The 20,255-nt window shown below is 36.6% G+C and overlaps 1 protein-coding gene across 1 annotated transcript; it reads right to left on the bottom strand.

The window, feature by feature from the left end:
* Positions 1 to 3,352: 3,352 nt before the first annotated feature.
* LOC133310869 (DExH-box ATP-dependent RNA helicase DExH17) lies at positions 3,353 to 18,515 on the bottom strand. Its single transcript, XM_061511873.1, has 25 exons — positions 18,448 to 18,515; positions 17,830 to 18,013; positions 17,363 to 17,524; positions 16,756 to 16,993; positions 16,617 to 16,653; positions 16,477 to 16,523; positions 16,190 to 16,227; positions 16,046 to 16,067; positions 15,715 to 15,927; positions 15,392 to 15,548; positions 15,238 to 15,289; positions 14,840 to 14,911; positions 14,584 to 14,633; positions 14,351 to 14,468; positions 14,211 to 14,274; positions 6,964 to 7,047; positions 6,740 to 6,865; positions 6,453 to 6,649; positions 6,183 to 6,371; positions 5,827 to 6,078; positions 5,698 to 5,747; positions 5,038 to 5,117; positions 4,739 to 4,937; positions 4,234 to 4,631; positions 3,353 to 4,149 (listed from the first exon to the last, which is right to left on the bottom strand). Exons 1-25 carry the CDS (start codon positions 18,513 to 18,515, stop codon positions 3,518 to 3,520), a joined length of 3,729 nt encoding a protein of 1,242 aa, XP_061367857.1. The 3' UTR covers positions 3,353 to 3,517.
* Positions 18,516 to 20,255: the final 1,740 nt, after the last annotated feature.

Below are 20,255 nucleotides of genomic sequence, written 5' to 3'. Positions count from 1 at the left end.
AGTAATCGATTACTTAAGGCAAGTAATCAATTACTTGCTCCAGGGTAATCTATTACTTGCTGGTGACAATGGAGTATTCGATTACTTTTCAGGATGTAATCGATTTCTCATACTTTGTGAGGCCTAAACCCACTTTTAATGAGTTGTGGTGCCTTATCTAAGGGTATGGGACCCTAAGGGAGTTAGTCTAGTCTCTCCTACCATGATTTAGAGACGCAACATGATTACCCACCACCTAAGGGTTGGTAAAGCTTTAAATCTTGAAGATTTGAAGTAGTTAAGTAAATGTATGAACTAATTAGAGTATGAAAACTTTAAGTTAAGTTTAATAACATGTTTAAGAAAGAAAAAAGTTAACTCACATTTTGGAATACGAACAAATGGTTAAGTAACTAGTGTAAGTGACAAAGTTTTAAAATGATTTATTAATTATTTTGCTGCACTTAATACCATAATGGATTAATACACCAGGTGCACACGAGATATTAGAGTCTCCTCTCCCCTAAAGAAGGGACCATCCTTAAGGGATCCTATTATATAAGTATACTATTTGACTAACTTAGAGAGTTTGGCATTCTAAAAATATAGAAAATTATATATATATATATATATATATATACATATATATATATATATATATACATATATATATATACACATATATATGGGGCAGGATATTCTTACACCGGTGTAAGAGTTAGAAGTCTTACACTCAATCTTGACCATTGATCCACTTGTATCCAATGGCTCACATTACTAAAAAAATTAGAGCCTTTAGATATAAGTGAGATCAATGGACAAGATTGAGAGTGTAACTTACATTAGTGTAAAATGATCCTCACCCTATATATATATATATATATATATATATATATATATATATATATATAGAGAGAGAGAGAGAGAGAGAGAGGTAAGATCCTTTGATATCGGTGTCAAATTAAAAAGTTTGACACCAAATCTTAACTGTTGATTTTGTGAACTAACGATTATAATTTAGTGTCACACTTTTTAGTTTGACACCAAATCTCTCTATATATATGTGTGTGTGTGTGGTAAAATCATATCTAAAGTTGTTGTACTTGCAGCAATGATAGGTGTATGGTTTATAACTCCCCACATTAAATGCTTTAACCTATGTATATGGAAAATTCGTCACTATTGCACGTAAAACGGCTCTAGAAAAATCAAACCCTATTAATGTGTATGTGTGTGTGTGATAGGATCATTTGACACTAGTGTCAAAATTTGACATTTAACACTAAATCCTTATCGTTGATTTTTTTCAATAAATGATTATCATTTATTAGGAATCAAACTTATTAATAATTATTAATTCCCAATAAATGATAATCGTTGTTTGGCGGAAAAACGGTTAGGATTTGATTTCAAATTTCAAAGTTTAACATCGATGCCAAAAGATCCTATCTCATATATATATATATATATATATATATATATATATATATATATATATGGGTTTAGCGGATGTACAGTGACTGCACCTAAGGATTGATGCAGTCATATAAAATTACGTCATTTTATAGTGTGAAAACATTAAACATGGGAAGCATAACCATACAAAGGTGAAAATAAATATAATATCTTCATTTACTACAATTAATTTTGAACACGAACTTCTTTTATCCCATCCAAAATGACGTAGTTTTTAGGTGACTGCACCAATCCTTATATGCAGTCACATTACAAATCATTTTATCTATATATATATATATATATATATATATATATATATATATATATATATATATGAGGTAGGATACTTTGACACCTCGTCTGAGAGCCATTAGATAAAAAAAATCAACGACTCTGATTTGTAAACATGTGACACCATTGATCTTTTTTTATCTAATGGCTCTCAGATAAAGTGTCAAATTGGTGTCAAATGATCCTAACTAGTATATATATATATGTGTGTATTGTAAATTTAAGGGAAAACTATACCACAAGTTGGTAAATTTAAAACGTATCTGATTTTGGAATATTATTTTGCTTAATACATTATTCTAGTAAATAGTTGGCTTATGAAACACAAGTGGCGTTCACGTCAAACTTAACTTATATGAGCCCATGACTCAAAACTGGGCTTTAACACTTCTCCTTTCCCTTTTTTTCTCCTCCAAGCTCCACTAGGGGTCATCAAGGAGCCTTCTACAGGGATTTTTCAACTTAGTCTCCCAAGTGACACATAAGCAATTAAAAAAATATTGTAAATTATTATATGAACTAATTAATTGATTATTATAGCATCTTTGGTTTTAATTAAATTTGGAAGAATAATCAAATTTTAATCATAACATTTAATATAACATTTTATTTTTTTGGTAAATTACTATACTTGTATAACATCTTTTAATTTTTTGTTATTTCAAATCTAATAAGCTTATACAAACACACATTAGGTAATCACATCAACGGTTACGCTTGCGCTAGTCATTTTCGTAATTTTATACCCTCGAGAGCTATGGTTCTTCCTTAAATTTATAACATCTCCATTCACTTGTCCCCCTCTTAGCATGTTTAGTTCTTTTCTATCACAGTTCCCAACTCCCAAAAAAGCTCAAAATTATATAGTTAAGATGACTCCTATGAGCTTTATGAAGTCGAAAAGTAACGTTGCTTCTAGGGGGTGTTTGGTTGAAGATTTTTGAGGAGAATGATAGGAAAATGTGAAGTGGGGAAATTGGGTGCCCATGTTTGGTTGACAAGCTTTCAAATTTGCCTACCTAAATGAGTTTGCTAGGTATCCCATTTGCATGGCTATTTGGATCAAAATTGATGGACAAATATTCCCACTTTAGATGTGGTATTCCCCCCATTTGCATGGCTATTTGGGATTTTGTTGGTTGTTTTTTTTTTTTCCCATCTATATTTTACCTACAACCAAGCATAGACTTTATAAAAGTTACCTAATTTTCCCAGTTAAATTTTTTCCTACCAAACAACTTTTTTTTATATTTTCCTACCAAACTCACTTTCCTATCATTTCCTACCATTTTCCTATGAATATCATTTCCCAATCATTCATAAAAAATTTTCTCAACCAAACGCCCCCTAGGGTTTTTAAGTAAATAGTTAAATTAGTCCCTGGATACCGTCAGTCGTATTAGTCTCTGAAAGATGAAAATTACCACATAGGTCCCCAAAAAATGTGTTTCTTCGGTCAAATCAGTCCTTGCATTAATGATATCATGAATTAATTTATTTGACGAAACGCATATTTCAAGCACACAGTAATTTCCATATTTCATAGACTAAAATGAATGTTTACCAAGGGTTTTGGCTTATAGTAATTAATACTGTTTGGTTCACTTTCTCTTTAGTTTCCCACTTCTTACAGGCAATACTCGAGAATATACAACTACATAGGCATGCCTATAACTGCAATCCTGCAGAACCATGTGCTAACTGTTCACCGAAGCAGTACAGGACCTCAGTCAGACATTCGTTCAATGAGTAAAAGTTCTCTTAATACTGTAATTAATACAAGAGAAAGTCAGAGGAAGGAAAATACACTCTTAAACCCAAGATATGGCTGTCTTTCCTTCATTTGGCCTGCAGTTTCCAAAGAACAGCGTTGACTTCTTATTTCACTTGAACTACACTTCTCTTCTTTTGATTCTCTAGAAGAACAATGCTGCTTCTTACTACTTTCGGCAAAGCTTCCGGGATCTGATGACCGCTTTTTCTCCTTCAACACTGAAAAACTAACGGTTGGTACACAAATGGACGATTGAACAGAATTTGTGCTTGAAACGCCCTTAGAAATATTTAGCACTCCATCTATGCTACAGAAACCTTCAACTTCCTTACGTTTTACCTCAGTACCAACTTGAACACTGGATGAATATTTTTCCACTTCAGCAGTTTCCATAAATGAAGTAAGCATATTATCAGTGACCATGTCCGAGGAATCTGTCTCTGTTGCCATACCAAAAGTAGCATTCAAAGAACTGGAAAAACTAGGATGATTCTTCGAGAATAATTCCGTTTTGTGGATTATTGAATCCATGCAATCAAGCTTACTAATCAATGGAAAATCCTTAGATTTTCTACGTATATGCTCAAAAACTGTTTCTTCAGTTGATGTTTCGTTAGTTCTTGCTTCAGGTTCGGGGAGGAAAACACCTTCAGCAATAAAAAGAAACAATGATCACTTGACATGAAAAGCAAAATTGTATGATAAATCAGATGGCTGGTAAAAAGGTATACCAGTATCAAGTATACTGCTCATGTTATTTGAGCTTCCAGCTGTATTAGGATCATTCAAAGTCAGATATAGATTGATATCATCGTGGTCTGCCTTTCTGAGCTCGGCAGGCAAATTAACATCAGTTAGTTGGGGAACTTTGAGTCTGTCTTCGTCATCCAGAACAACTACCTCATGACAGCGGTCAGGCCTCTTCTCACGGGCATGATTTCTTGCAAGAAGGACCTCTAGTGACGGACATCGAATATTATCAAATGCAGATAGGAGAGAAAAGTTTTTGGCTTTCTCACGTATGTGGTCAAATACTGTTTTCTCGGTGATGATTTTGCATTTGTCCTCTTCGACCTCAAGAGCACGCCCACCTTCCTCTAACTTTTCATCCAAGAGGTCAAAACTTGGACTGCAATAGAAGAACTCAGTTAAAATTTCCGGTCTTCAAAAAACTACACTAATACGAACAAGGAGATAAAACATCTAAATCAGACATTTCAAGGGAAGAAGACTGACATGGAATCACTTTCCTCCTTGTCCTTGCTCAAACTGCATGGCTCTTTCCTTGGTATATGCGGTACAGTTATGTTGTCATCTTCTATGACATATATCTCTTCAGGAGGAGGAAAAGAAACCTGCTTTCTGTTTCTTTTTAGAAGCACAGTTGAATTGCTCTCTCTCATAAAGGTAAGCTTTCGGCGGACATCAATACCAACTGTATAGACAAAACTGAAGAATTGAGTTATAATTCCACAATTTAGACGAATTATATTGGAGAGGATTTATGATTTAGACATGTATTAACCACATCTTACTGTATTCCTCAAATATAAAATCAGCTTTGATAGTCTGCTTCCCTTGTTGGATGGGCACAAGAATTGTTGCACTGTATGGGCTGCAATATGAAATATATAATGATCTCAGCCTGAAATTTGTCGGACCATAAAAGATAGGTAGCAGAAGAGCAGTTGATTATAGGACGGTAAGAGTTATATAATTTATTCATTTACATGCAACCCGAACTGCACTTGTATAGTAATCATAGTCATTTACATTATCCACTAGTTAAGATATCATAAATTATAACAACTTACAAGCAAACAAATTTTCAAGCCTTTTTACAAGTACAATGGCTCTTATATAAGAAAGCATTTTATGTACGGTGATTTTTTGTTTAAATATTGAACTGAAAATACTCCAATTTAAAATTATCAACGCTCTTTTAGTCTGGAATGCTCAACAATATATTAATTTACCACAAAAATAAAGCCAAGGTTTCAAATCATGTACCTGGAGAACTGATCCACCCTGCAGCGATGATTTGGAGAACATCAAACTATGATTAGATGAGGAAAGAACATTTTGTACATATAGTACTTTGCCATAATACTAATGAGTCAATACCATGTTTGGTAGAAACTATAATAGATGTACACTATCAAGTCAAAAAATCTTAACTAGTAAGCCATCGTCACCTAATTTTTTCATGAAAGAGAATAGTGTTGTCTTCCTCCGAGCCAATGATCTGTGAGAGAGAAATTTAGGCAACTCATTTTAATTATTAAATGTTAAAAGTCTCCTTAGAAAACATTCAGATAACTCACCATATCAGCAAAATGTCGTTTAACAGATTGGCCTGACTGAGACATCCTAGTCAAAGTTACTACTAGCTTGGACTTTCCTTGTCCATGGCTTTCGATTTCTTCAAGCTTCACATCAACTTTTGGAGGCAGTAATAGTAGCGAATCCTTAATATGGTTACCAAATGGATATTTTCGACCAGTCACTATCTCTATTCTCCTCGGATCAGCTTCAGCGAGTGCCTCAAATGATTTAATTTCCATTGAATGCAGTGCCTGGAAAGAACATCAAAATAAGAAAATCATGCAATTAAAGGATTGTGCATATGTATTAGCAATTATTACATGCATTAATAACATAAAAAATCAATAAATACCACCTTTGCTGTAACCATCCCAATTCCAGGTAACTGTTTCAACAGGTATTGACTATCATCCCAAAGTTTCTGGTCAAGTGATTTGGCTAGAAGGGCTGAATTCACAGCTCCTTTGTAATTCCTTTTGTAAACAAAATAGTCTTTCATGCATTTTGCAATTCTACATCCATTTGAGCATATAGAATTCATGTCCTGTAGCATTAAGTTTACGTAATCACTAAGATTTAAGTATGTTGATCTGTAGCACAAACTTCTGATATTACAATACTACACCTGGATTAGAGATAGGTCATGAACTGAAGGATCACCAGTTAAGCAGTCATTTGCTATAATAAATATCTTTTCCTCTCTTGATTGAATGCGCTTTTTCTTTTTCCCTTTATCTCCAAGAATGTGAAAGCGAAGCCGGCCATCTTTATCAGCATTGATCTCATTCAAGAGCTTCTTCTCATTCCGTCTGAGCTGTATCCCTTCATTTTCCAGTACAGAATTGTGTCAATACTTAATGCCAATACATTGTGTCCTAATATATTAAAAAGTTTTCACAAATATATCCACACAAGCAATTTCTTCTGCACAGCACACAACATGAAGTGCATCTTCTAAACTGCAGTTTTCAGGAGTCCGCATTATCTGTTTCATAGTGCCAAATCTCAAATAGTACTTTGTCATTAACCTTCCAGGATCTAAAGCAGGAAAAGGAAAGATATCAGCAACCAAATTGGATTTTAATCTTTCATAATACATCACGAATATTATTAATTATACTTAAAGATATCAATACCTAATGGTCTCAAGAGGAAACCATCATCATCAACCCAGACCATTTGATGTTGTGATAACTCGTTAACTTTCTGAATACAAATCTCTGAGATAACAAAGCTTCGATAATTAATAGAGGGTAAAAAATAACTACACGGAAGAAAGAGAAAGGGAGATCATAAAAATACAAAACTCTGAAAGACAATCGGAACCAAGTCATAAGGAATTAGGAAGATATCTCAACAGCAATAAAAGAGAGATTATTAGAGTTATGGCAGCCTTTATGAAATAAAAGAGAAGTTATGAGAGTTATGGTAGCTGTTATGAAATAAATAGAGTAATAGCGGCCATTATGAAATATATCTCAGATATTAGGACGAACCTCTTACAAGATAGGCAGGCAATCTGTTCTATGAGTGTTTGGCTGAGAATCTTTCTCAGATTTAAGGGCTAGTCCCTTGGCAAGAGAGACCTCTTGTATACTTTATTTACCTCAATAAAGAAAATCTTCCTTTCTCATATTTTTTTTAATTCTTGCAGTCAATTCTTGAATTCCTAGATCAGAACTGTATCAAATTGGTCTGACTTCCCAGATCTCATGGAATACTTGAAGGAAGGTGATAAAACTGGCAAATTACCAGTAAATTAACGTATCGACACAAGAAAATTGGCCCAGTGAACTGGAATTTTTGTATTAATATCAGTAAACGGAAAGACGATTACAAGTTAACTACTGTAACGCCCGGCAACTTGCAAGCATCAACGACTATCCCCACACACTAACACGAGACTTTTCAGCGTGCTTTGTCCTCACTCGCACACTTTCCGGGAAAACTTCTCAGGAAATCACTCATCCCAGAATTGCCCCAAGTCAAGCACGCTTAACTATGGAGTTCTTCCGTTCTGGGCTACTGAAAAGCAGATGCAACTTGTTAGTATAGGTAGTACCAATTAATTCTTATAAGCTATCCTTAGTTGTGCAGTCCTATACCAGCACAATCTTTAGAATCCCTCTCTTTCCGGTGTTATTCGATTCATTCATGTACCCCCGCCGCTGGAAGCCTTCCAGGACCCGCTCTTTGTCCGTGCCCTTGCGCACCGGCGATCACTCCCCGCCCTCGTCAGTGCCCGGGATGTTACATGCCCACCAGCTTCCGCCTGGTTCGTCCTCGAACCAACACCGTACTGGATGAGAGGCCCTGCTCTGATACCACTCTTGACTTGGGGTTCTTCCGTTCTGAGCTACCGAAAAGCAAATGCATCTTGTTAGTATAGGTAGTACCAATTAATTCTTATAAGTTATCCTTAGTTGCGCTGTCCTATACCAGCACAATCTTTGGAATCCCTCTCTTTCCGGTGTTATTCGATTCATTCATGTACCCCCGCCACTGGAAGCCTGCCAAGAGCCGCTATTTCTCTGTGCCCTTGCGCACCGGCGATCACTCCACGCCCTCGTCAGCGCCCGAGATGTTACATGCCCACCAACTTCCGCCTGGTTCGTCCTCGAACCAACACCGTACTGGATGAAAGGCCCTGCTCTGATACCACTTGTAATGCCCGGCAACTTACAAGCATCAACAACTATCCCCTCAAACTAACACGAGACTTTTCAGCGTGCTTTGTCCACACTCGCACACTTTCCGGGAAAACTTCTCAGGAGGTCACCAATCCCAGAATTGCCCCAAGTCAAGCACGCTTAACTATGGAGTTCTTCCGTTCTGGGCTACCGAAAAGCAGATGCATCTTGTTAGTATAAGTAGTACCAATTAATTCTTATAAGCTATCCTTAGTTTACCAGCACAATTTTTGGAATCCCTCTCTTTCTGGTGTTATTCGATTCATTCATGTACCCCCGCCGCTGGAAGTCTCCCAGGAGCCGCTCTTTGTCCGTGCCCTTGCGCACCGGCGATCACTCCCCGCCCACGTCAGCACCCGGGATGTTACATGCCCACCAGCTTCTGCCTGGTTCGTCCTCGAACCAACACCGTACTGGATGAGAGGCCCTGCTTTGTTATCACTCTTGACTTGGGGTTCTTCCGTTCTGGGCTACCGAAAAGCAGATGCATCTTGTTAGTATAGGTAGTACCAATTAATTCTTATAAGTTATCCTTAGTTGTGTTGTCCTATACCAGCACAATCTTTGGAATTCCTCTCTTTCCGGTGTTATTCGATTCATTCATGTACCCCCGCCGCCGGAAGCCTGCCAAGAGCCGCTCTTTGTCCGTGCCCTTGCCCACCGGCAATCACTCCCCGCCCTCGTCAGCGCCCGGGATGTTACATGCCTACCAGCTTCCGCCTGGTTCGTCCTCGAACCAACACCGTACTGGATGAGAGGCCCTGCTCTGATACCACTTGTAACGCCCGGCAACTTGCAAGCTTCAACAACTAGCCCCACACACTAACACGAGACTTTTCAGCGTGCTTTGTCCTCACTCGCACAATTTTCGGGAAAACTTCCCAGGAGGTCACCCATCCCAGAATTGCCCCAAGTCAAGCACGCTTAACTATGGAGTTCTTCCGTTCTAGGCTACCGAAAAGCAGATGCATCTTGTTAGTATAGGTAGTACCAATTAATTCTTATAAGCTATCCTTAGTTGTGCTGTCCTATACCAGCACAATCTTTGGAATCCCTCTCTTTCCGGTGTTATTCGATTCATTCATGTACCCTCGCCGCTGGAAGCCTGCCAGGAGCCGTTCTTTGTCCCTGCCCTTGCGCACCGGCGATCACTCCCCGCCCTCGTCAGCGCCCGGGATGTTACAACTACCACAGCTATGGAAACAAGGAAAATTCATAGTGAATCCATACTCAGAAATCTAATTAAGAGACTGGTTCAGTGCAATTAAAGAGGCACTGATCTCTCCCAAGAACTTCCCAAATCCCAGTCTAGTTTATTACACACACCTAATGCCTATATAACAACCTAATGAAATCTCATGCCACATCAGCTATTTTCCCTTCAATAACAGAAGGGGCTCCCTAACAGAATTCTTCACACCGCAACAGCATTATCACCACTCACTGCTGACTCATCACTGGAGTTTAATTCCCTGTGGCGCCTTCTACTATATACCTTTATAGGAGTCTTATCAGAAGGTGCTCTGGAAAATTCATTGGAATTGTTACGGCAAGAAACCAACACAAACATTGCTTCAATACGCGAAACTACAGAAGGGATGGATGAGTGGTCTTCTAAATTGTGGATGATCCAAAATGGGGTCAAAATGCCAGCGGCTTGTTCACCTTCCAGAGGAGATACCAACCAACAGATCTTGAACAAGACTGCCATAGACAACAGCTTTGGAGCTTTGGAGAATTCTACAATGATCTTGAAGAAAGAGACCAGTGAATATGACCGATGGAGATCCACCATTTCAGAAAATAGAGAACTGTTGCAAAAATGAATGAAGATTAAAAATATTGATGTGGAGAAAGAAAGGGTGTTACCTTTTAAAATCAAGAAGGTGCAATCTTTGGTATAAAAGGAGGTTCTAATTGTCATTGATGTTTGCGGTCCAAAAATAGAACATAAAACCAAAGAAGAATGAAAAGATTAGAGAACTTGCAAGAAATTGCAAGTTTGCAACTTGAACCATAAAGGAAGAAAAAGGAAAACAAGATAAAAGGATGAATAAATATGATGGAGAAGTTCTTGATGTGGAGAAAGAAAGGGTGTTACCTTTTAAAATCAAGAAGGTGCAATCTTTGGTATAAAAGGAGGTTCTAATTGTCATTGATGTTTGCGGTCCAAAAATAGAACATAAAACCAAAGAAGAATGAAAAGATTAGAGAACTTGCAAGAAATTGCAAGTTTGCAACTTGAACCATAAACGAAGAAAAAGGAAAACAAGATAAAAGGAGGAATAAATATGATGGAGAAGTTGCAAGGAGAAATACACCCAAAACGAAAGCATGTTGAAACGAAAGCATGTTGAAACGAAACCAAAACTTGATGCAGTGGTAAAGAGATGGAGAAGTTAGCAGAGGAAGAAAAAGGTGATGTTATAGGACTGGAGGAGTCTTTATTGCTGAAAGGAGATGTTTGTCCAATCAATAGTATCATGGAAGGCAAGGTGCAAAAGTCGCGACTAAAGGAGGAGACATGAACGTTGTACAATGTCCATTAGCGTCCCCACCACCACTACCGAAGCCTCCGAAAATCATACGAGTGATGGATTTGGCTAAGGACATGAAGAAGGAAATGAGACCACCGTATGCAAATCGCAAGTGAATTGGATGAACCAGAGGAAGACACAACAAACATAAAGGGCTAGGAAGCATGGCATATGAAGTTGGTCCAACCGAAACTTCAGTGGATGAATAAATTCCTCTATTTTGCAGGTGGGTTGACTCAGCCCAAGACCATGAAGCATAAAGGCATCATGTGTGGAGAGTTTGTGTTTGTTTTAGTCTGAAGTTATTGCAAAAGCTCGACCTCTCTGGTTTATCCACATCCTCTAATCTGGCACATGACTCATTATTCGGTGTTGTACATGTGAAAAATAGAAGACCCGAAGGAGGCACAACCCGTACTCAATTTTTTTCCTCTTGTCTTGATTTTTAGCATGGTTTACTTTTGTAGTCTGGCTATCTGTTTTCAATTTTGACATTTTTCTTATGACTTTGTTGGCTTAGCCCCAAGTCTATCCGAGTCCAACAATTTTCTTTTGGCATGAAAGAGGTTGCTGCAATAGGTTTTGATTGGTCTACATTTTCCTCTTATCTTGGCAGTCCACTAGTCAGCTCAAGGTGTGCTAATGCTAATATTGCTATTGGATTAGTTCTCAACATAACACCAATTACTTATTGGTTAAATGCCTACGATGCCATGTATTTTCTAATATTCTCACCTTATTCAAGAAACGAACCTATACATCTCATTATGTTCTTTGCAATGACTTATGGCCCTGAATTCACAGAACTTTCGACTACTATTATGCATGTTCCCTTCTTTCGTGGAAGGGAAATATGGTTGCACATGAGTATGCTTCTTGAGAAGATATTGCTACCATATAAAGTCAGTTTCTGGATTTCAACCTAGGGGACAAGGTTGTTTCACAGGAGGAAGGTATTGTTACGAAACCAAGTCATATGGAAGGTCTACTCCCTTAGAAAGATATCTCAACCGTAATAAAGGAGAGATTATTAGATTTATGTAAGCTTTTATGAAATAAAAGAGAGGTTATGAGAGTTATGGCAACAGTTATGAAATAAATAGAGGTATGGCAGCTGTTATGAATTAAAAAAGAGGTTACGAGAGTTATGACAACCATTATGAAATATATCTTACATATAAGGAGAAAAATATCTACTAAACAGGTAAAAGAAATAACAAAACACACGAAATGGAGATGAATTTTGGATATAAGAAAAACAAAGAAAATCTGCAAGAAAGAACAGATAACTCCTGATTCTTTGAGGGACTCAAGCTCTCCCAACCCCAATTCCTATCCTAAATTCACAGATCCTTTACAAAGTGCTTTTCCACCCTTATATATCCTCATGCACCTTCTTACGTAACTAACCTATACAGTAGTTACAACAAATTATTGAAGATTCCCTACTTTCTCTCTCCTATCAGGTTAGTTATGCCACTTGATTGCCATGATTTAATCCCCTTCGGAACCTCCTTAAGCCATAATAACCCCTATATTGAACTTGAATCCACTTAATAGTTTAGGTCGGATTTTTAGGGTGATCCAATTGCACCCTTGACCTAGTTTGGTTCCCCTTGGATATCACGAGAGTATTTGCCTGCCGCTTCCACCCTTTACTGCAACGTAAGGACAACCTCTACTCATAGTGAAAGACAAAAAGACAAAATCCAGCGGCTCTAGTAATGGTGGCAAGTCGATCATCTTCTTCGGTGGAAATGGTGACCTCAGTTTATACGCCCTCTTTGCTAAGCCTTCCCCTGCATCTTTAGTAGTGTCCTTCTCGAGTCATCCTCCTCTTCTAGGTTTCTAACTCTTTCTCATTAGTAGTGTCCTTCTCCGCTTGCATCTTTAAAGATCTCCATTTTTTTATCTTCCACATCTTCTATAATTTTTGACTTCTCCAACACCAAATGTTGTTGTGCTTTAGATTCTGGTTTTTGAAAGTTAAATTTCGTATCTTCATCTTCTAAACATATCTCCGATTGGTATCGCTACAGAAATGCCCTGAAAAATGTCCACCAATTCACATTTGGATTGAGCCAACTCCAACATTTGTACCAACTGAAAGCATGTCTCTTAAGCCCCTTCACCACCCCTATCAGCCTCTCATCTTCAAGAATTCTTTTTGCCCAAAAATATTTTCTAGATAGATGAGTCATCCCCAAGCTTCATCGTCTTTCCATAGAATTTGGGAATCTCCTTTTTCTATAGCTTTCTTCTTTCTTCTTAATATGGCCATGGTTCAAAGCTCAGCACCTCTATCAGCCTCTCATCTTCAAGAATTCTTTTTGCCCAGAAATATTTTCTAGATAGATGAGTCATCGCCAAGCTTCATCGTCTTTCCATAGAATTTGGGAATCTTCTTTCTCCATAGCTTTCTTCTTAATGTGGCCATGGTTCAAAGCTCCCCAGATCCGAGAGCTCTAATACCAATTGATAGGAAACTATTTACTAAACAGGTAAAAGCAATAACAAACAACGAAATGGAGACGAATTCTGGATTTTCATTACTGGTTTGATAGGAAACTATCCACTAAACAGGTAAAAACAATAACAAACAACGAAGACGAATTCTGGATTTTCATTGCTGGTAATGTGAAATAGAATACAAAGCAGTGATATAAGAAAAACAAAGAAAATCTGCAAGGAAGAAAAGATAACACCTGATTGTTCGACAAGCTCTCCTAATTCCAATTTCTTAGATCCTTTACAGAGTGCATTCCCACCCCTATATATTCTCATGTACCTTCTTACGTAACTAACCCATACAGTAGTTACAACAAATTATTGAAGATTCCCTTCTCTCTCTCCTATCAGGTTAGTTATGCCCCTTAGTTGCTATGACTTAATCCCCTAAAGAATCTCCTTATGTAGACCCTCATGGGTCTATAAAAAACTCTTAGAAGATAGGTAGCCAATTTGTTCTGTGAGTGTTTGGCTGAGAATCTTTCTCAGATTTAAGGGCTAGTTCCTTGGCAAGAGAGTGCTCTTGTATCCTTTATATATTTCAATAAAGAAAATCTTCCTTTCTCATTTTTTTATTTATAATTCTAGCAATCAATTTTTGAATTCCTAGATCATAACCGTATCACAACCAGATGATTACAATTATACCTTGCACATGCCTCTCTAAACGATCGCCAGAAATTCCTTTCTTAATTGCATAGTTCATAGGATTCTGCTTATGCATAAAAAATTTCATCAAATGGGATGGGAGAAAGTTAAAGAAAAATCTAATAGACATCCATACTTACCCTTTTCATTCTTACATACAAGTATGAGCATTTCATCCACTCAATTGCTTTTGTTATATCAGAAACTGTCAGTTGAACAATTTCCGCAAGTAAATGCTCCGTCACACATGAGAGTAACCTATGGTAAGCAAACATAATTTAGCTGAACAGGGTAAATGCAGAATGTTCACAGAATAAGAGCCACATTCAAAAGCATTATTTTAATTCTGCAACTTAGAAAGAGACAGTCTTACTGTGATTCCACCACCTCACACCCATTTAAGAGATTCTCATACAAATGAACCTGTATAACAGTATGTAAGAGTAAATAAGAGCACATCGTTTAAAGGAATAGAGGTCGTGATCAAAATTGAAGAACTATGGGAGTGTAAAGTAGAAAAGCATATGCGGCCAAAACCAAACAACATACACAAGTGAGTGAGTGAAAGAAAGAGAGAAAGTGAGAGAGAGAGAAGAGAAGGAAATATATGAGCAAGTAGCATAGTTCACCGTTTCTCTCCTTGTCATGATTATAACCATGCCGGTATCATCAAACGGTGGTCGGCCTGCCCTTCCACACATCTGTACCATAAAAAGTTTACCCTAAATGATATATAAACAATCTAATAGTGCAACTAAATAACATGGAAAATTTTTACTAAAAAGAAAAAATAACAAGGAAAAATCATCAAGCACTGATTCCCCCTGCCCCCACCATTTTAGGTAGTCATAGTGTGACTGAAGGACTAGAACAAAGTAAACATACTTTATGATTGTGTCTTACAGTATTGTAACAAATTATGAAGAACCTATACCGCTGGAATCCATAATTACTTATACCATTAGCCACTTTGTAATATTATATAATGACAAAATAAAATTATCGCAAGGTATCTTAAGAAGCAAACCTGCAATATAGTGGAGCGATCATATTCCATGTAAAGACCTTTTTCCTTGTTGCTGGAGATAATTAATATTTGAAAAAGTCAATTGGTGAAAAAGGCCTTTTAACATACTACAAAAGTGTACAAAAAACTTTAAAAAAAAAAAAAAAAAACATACAAGTGCTGTGTTGATTTAATAACCACAGTATGCGCTGGGAGGTTGATTCCATGGGCTAGTGTATTTGTAGTGCAAAGTACTTGAATGTCACCCTTGAGAAAAAGTCCTTCCACAAGATTACGATCTTTGAGGCAAAGCCCACCATTGTGATAACCAACTGCAAGTAAAACCATTTTCTAAAAGCCACACATTTACTAATTTGAAATTCTAATTAATGAGAATGGAATTGCAATCACATTCCAGTAAGCATTGTAATTAACGAGAATGGGATTGCAATACTAATTTGAAATTTTAATTAATCACAGTATGTTTCTCTTTCTTACCACCATAAAGAATATATGATTGCATTTGCTTGTCACTGCATGATAGAGAAGCCTCCCTCAGCCGATCTTGCTGTTCTCTATTCTTAATAAATGGATTTGATTGGCCAAAAGTCATGACTATTTGAGAGAGTCGTTGAGCTGCTTCTTGTGCTCCTTTTCTTGTAGAACAAAATATAAGCGCAGATTTCCCTCTTGAGAATTGCATGAGAATATCTGAAATCAGTTGTTCATATAGAATTATAGTTTTTCAATTTATACAGAAAAGTTTATAGCAGAGAACAAGTTACCAAGTATAAAGTTGTAAAATGGAAGGCTAAGTATCTCTGCTTACCGAAAATATAATTTTGAAGGCGCTGCATGGTAGCATAAATCAGAAGTTAAGTTAAATTGGTTAAATGGATTATTTAAAAGTAGCATATCCTAGAGCAAACAATCAAGATTGATATTATTTAAAATTTGCCAACTTTAAACCAACCTTCTCAAATAGAAAGTCATTCTTGGCTGGGGCATAGCCTGCATAAATTTGGTAGTAGAACAACAATCAGACATATCTAAATTACTGCCAGGTTTACAAGCCAAGACATTGAGTAAAATACAATAAAAGTTCACAAATTCAAATTAGGAATCATTTGTTTCCGTCATCTCTTTTTTCCTGAGAAGGCCCATCCAACTTGGTTGTATAGATTTCAGAATAGGGTTGAACATATGAGAATTGATAAGAAACTAATTTAAAGGCGGTTATGTTCAGTTTTATTAGCATACCAAAAACCTTGGTTGTCAGCTTTACTGGCCTCATTTCTTCTCCAAACCTGCGAACATTCAAAAGCAAAATAAAAATTTTCTGGATATTGACTTTCAGCATTATAGCACATATATAATAGGATGTGGAGGTAAAAGACTACCTTTTAATCCCTTGGTCAGGAACCTCAAGCCATTTAGCTGCAATAGTGCGTATATTGCATGAAAGTCTTCCCATGGTTGTTTACATGTTATTTTAATTTCCATAACTCGTGTGACAACATCAATTAAAATAAAAATTACCTAGATCCTCAATATTTGGAATTGTGGCAGACACAGCAAGGAAGCGGACCTGAGCCAGAGGATTTAATTTCATTTTTGGATTGCAAGCAACAATTTTTATTCTACTAACAATTGCTTCCAGAGCAGCTCCACGTGGATCGTTCAACAGATGAACTTCATCAATTAGTAGAAGTGCTATGTCACTGAAAAAGCTCAAGCCACCACCTTGTATACCATATCGTGACACTGCATCGAACTTCTATCCATTGGAAAAAGAAATCAAGTTTAGCCATCTCCTATAGTATATCAATAAATCAGTCAGCTTACTGCTTGTGCATGTGTGCATGTCCGTGTCCAAGGATCACTATCAAAGTGATACAAAGCCAACGAGAAGACCATCAAAAGTACATATTTGAGGAAGCCAAAGAGGGAATGCTAAGTTTAGGTTAATTTGTTATTAAAAAAATCTTCTTTTTGTGGTTTTGAGGATTGGGGAACATATGCATAAACTTCACAATTCAAGATAATATTGAAATCTATATCCATTTAATATTTCAAAGAAGAAAAAAGAAAAAGCAAAATATGATAAGTCTACTTATTTTTACATAACTTTCATTTCCGTACTGACCTCAGGAGTGGTCAGAATAATATCCGCTTCATGTATATTCCTTGAAGTGTAAAATTCATTGTCACCTGTCAGCTCCAGGCAATTTATCCCCCATGGCCCAAACTTCTGATTCCAATCACGGAGCTTCTCCTGTACTAGAGCCTTTGATGGGGCTATATAGATCTTGACATCATGTGAGAAGACCATTGTTGGAATAATTTGTTACCGATATGTGATAATGGAAATACTTATTTAACTGTAAGTTTCATATGGTTCACCACGTACAAAAGCTTGGGCTGTTGTTTGTGTGCCAATACAATACGAGTATTCTTTATAGCAAAAATTTATTGGGTTTATAACATTGACAGAAGCAGAAAGAGAACCTGACTATAGTCCTTATTTTTCTTGAACAAGAACCAATTATACTCTTGAGAAGGATAACTGAGAGAAAAGTTTTTACTGCTGGAATCTTTTGGGAAAGGACTTACTGTTTTAAGAGATCCCTTTACATGTATGAATCTTCCCTCTGCAGAGATAGACCTTGACAGAAGCCTCAATATGCAAAGCTCAAAGAGTACCGTTTTACCACTCCCAGTTGGCGCAGAGATGACCATGTTTACATCAGAGTGGAAACAGATAGGAAAGCATTCACTCTGAAGTGAATTGAAATACCTGCATGCCGTATAAGGTAGAAAGCTCATTCTGTTAATCAAGAAAGCAATCCTCTTGAGATCACTTAGGTGCAAATTATTTTCTTAAACAATCAGAGGTTTGATATTGTACAGGCAAATCACCAATTTTTATGTTATGTCACAAAAGACAAGCGATAAATGATAATCATCTCTTATTTAAAATTACATCGAAAAGGGAACGAACCGCAACAGTGGTAAAACTATTATTTCGTAACTGAAAGCTCATAGGTTCGAATCCAGGAAACAGCCTCTTTGTTATTATGCAAAGATAAAGCTGCGTACAAGGATTTCCTCCATCCCACGCTCGGTAGTCGGATTCAACGAGGAGTGATTTTTTTTTTTATTTAAAATTACATCGAAAAGACAATTATTTGCACAACTTGGTATATCTTTCGCATAAAAAATATATAGTACCTGAAATTAAAACACGAACGAAAAGGCGCAGGCAAATCGAACATGGACTTCAAAGAATATGAATCCATAACCAGGATGCTGAATTAACTAAACAAAAAAGAGTTGAAAAGAGAACGTCAGTTCTAAAGTACAGCAATGAACGTAATTAAGGTAGCATAAACAAGCTAAGAAGATAAGATATAACATTGCATATAATCCCTGCTGCTTCCAACTAATTTTCAGACAACAGTGATACACAGTAAAATGATAGTTATGTAACTTATGTTAAAAAAAATGATGAAATGAAAATCAATTTCATAATTGAAAAAATAACAAAATTCAAAAATTTCTAAAAAATTGAAAAGAATTTTTTATTGTTAGCAATTACCTGCAAACCAAAACTTATAAATCTCTATGAACAGGTAATTCAATCTCTCTCTCTCTCTCTCTCTCTCTCTCTCTCTCTCTCTATATATATATATATATATATATATATATATATATATATATATATATATATAAGTATCATCAACTCTCAAGCAAAATACAATTGTGAAATTTCTTGCTAGCTGGTGACTGACGAAAAAGATAAAGAAAGATCTTCAATAAAGCGGCACTGGTTATCAGATACCACTAAACTTCATGGCAACAGAAACCAAAAGAAAAAAGAAAAAAACTAAAAACTGAAACGGAGAATTTGAGAAATCCAATTCGTAATTTGAGATTCTCCTGTTTTAGATTCAGAATTCTGAATCCATCGTAATCCTAATTTGACCGGGGGGGAAAAAATCGCTGCAGAAGATTTCTTAAAATTGTTCTCAAAAGTCCCTCGATAATTGGCGGATTCAGCGAGTCTGAGATTTTGCAGAGTAGAAATGAAAATACAAAACGAGAATTCGAGATGCATTCAAGAAAAAAATAAATCACATAAGATACAAAAAATAAAAAAATAAAAAAACTGAAACGAGTTTGCTCTTGGATTCCTCATTCAGATGGAGATCCAGTTTCTCAAGCGTGTTTTCAAACGTAGAGGTGAAGAGAGAAACCTGAGAGAGTGGAAGAAGATAAACTAGAATTCCTCAAATTCTTCAAAGGTAGGTTCATACAATTTCGTATTGGGAGGGGAGGGTGAGAGAGAGAAAGCGGAGAAAAAGAAAATGTAGTTCCGGTAGCAGCGAGAGAACTTTGAATCGAGTGTGAGCAACAAGCATACGAAAATGAAATTGGATGTTATTTATAGTTGGATGAAGTGCTCTTGGCGGGAACACCTCAGGGCTGCTTGCGTGTGACGGCTTCATATTAAGAATTTGTTTTTTGTTTTTTTTTTTGAATATATAAGAATTTGTTTTTTCAAAAAACATTCGACTGAACTAATTCAATTCGAATAGTATCGAAACCATATAATTCAATTCGACTCAGTTAGCGTGAGGAGAATTGAGTAGATAGGATGAGCATGTAACATCTTTGGGAGGAATTTAAAGTTTTAACCACGAGATCCGTCCCAAATCAGACTAGTCACAAAATGATAAACCGATTGGAATATCTTCAAACAAAATTTGTTTTTATTATGGACCCATACGATGACTCCGTTGCTATTGGGCGTATAGTTCAGTCTAAACCACCTTCAGGTAAGCAACCCTATATAAAATGGGAGTTTCACCTTATAGGTACGCATATGAAATCCCTAGTCTCTTACTCTCTGTTGTCTGTGTGCACATATATCACCCCTCTGGCTCTCTCACCCCATCATGCACTTTAAGTGAAATGGTAAAGATTGATACTTACATTGAGGTATTTCTTAAAAGTCACTCAAGTGGATGGGTCCCACA

The sequence above is a fragment of the Gastrolobium bilobum genome, unplaced genomic scaffold (genome assembly GCF_033153095.1).
Source record: "Gastrolobium bilobum isolate Gb01-03AN ecotype WA unplaced genomic scaffold, APGP_CSIRO_Gbil_v1 utg343619, whole genome shotgun sequence".
Lineage (NCBI taxonomy): Eukaryota > Viridiplantae > Streptophyta > Magnoliopsida > Fabales > Fabaceae > Gastrolobium > Gastrolobium bilobum.
The sequence above is the reverse complement of the archived record's forward strand: the minus strand, read 5'-3'. Positions and strand labels throughout refer to the sequence as shown.

Coding starts and splice junctions, on each gene's coding strand:
- LOC133310869 (XM_061511873.1), bottom strand. CDS start 18,515: ATGGATTCATATTCTTTGAAGTCCATGTTCGATTTGCCTGCGCCTTTT. Junction 16,654..16,755: donor TCCAAATATTGAGGATCTAG/GTAATTTTTATT, acceptor GCACTATTGCAG/CTAAATGGCTTGAGGTTCCT. Junction 4,150..4,233: donor GAGCAGTATACTTGATACTG/GTATACCTTTTT, acceptor TTATTGCTGAAG/GTGTTTTCCTCCCCGAACCT.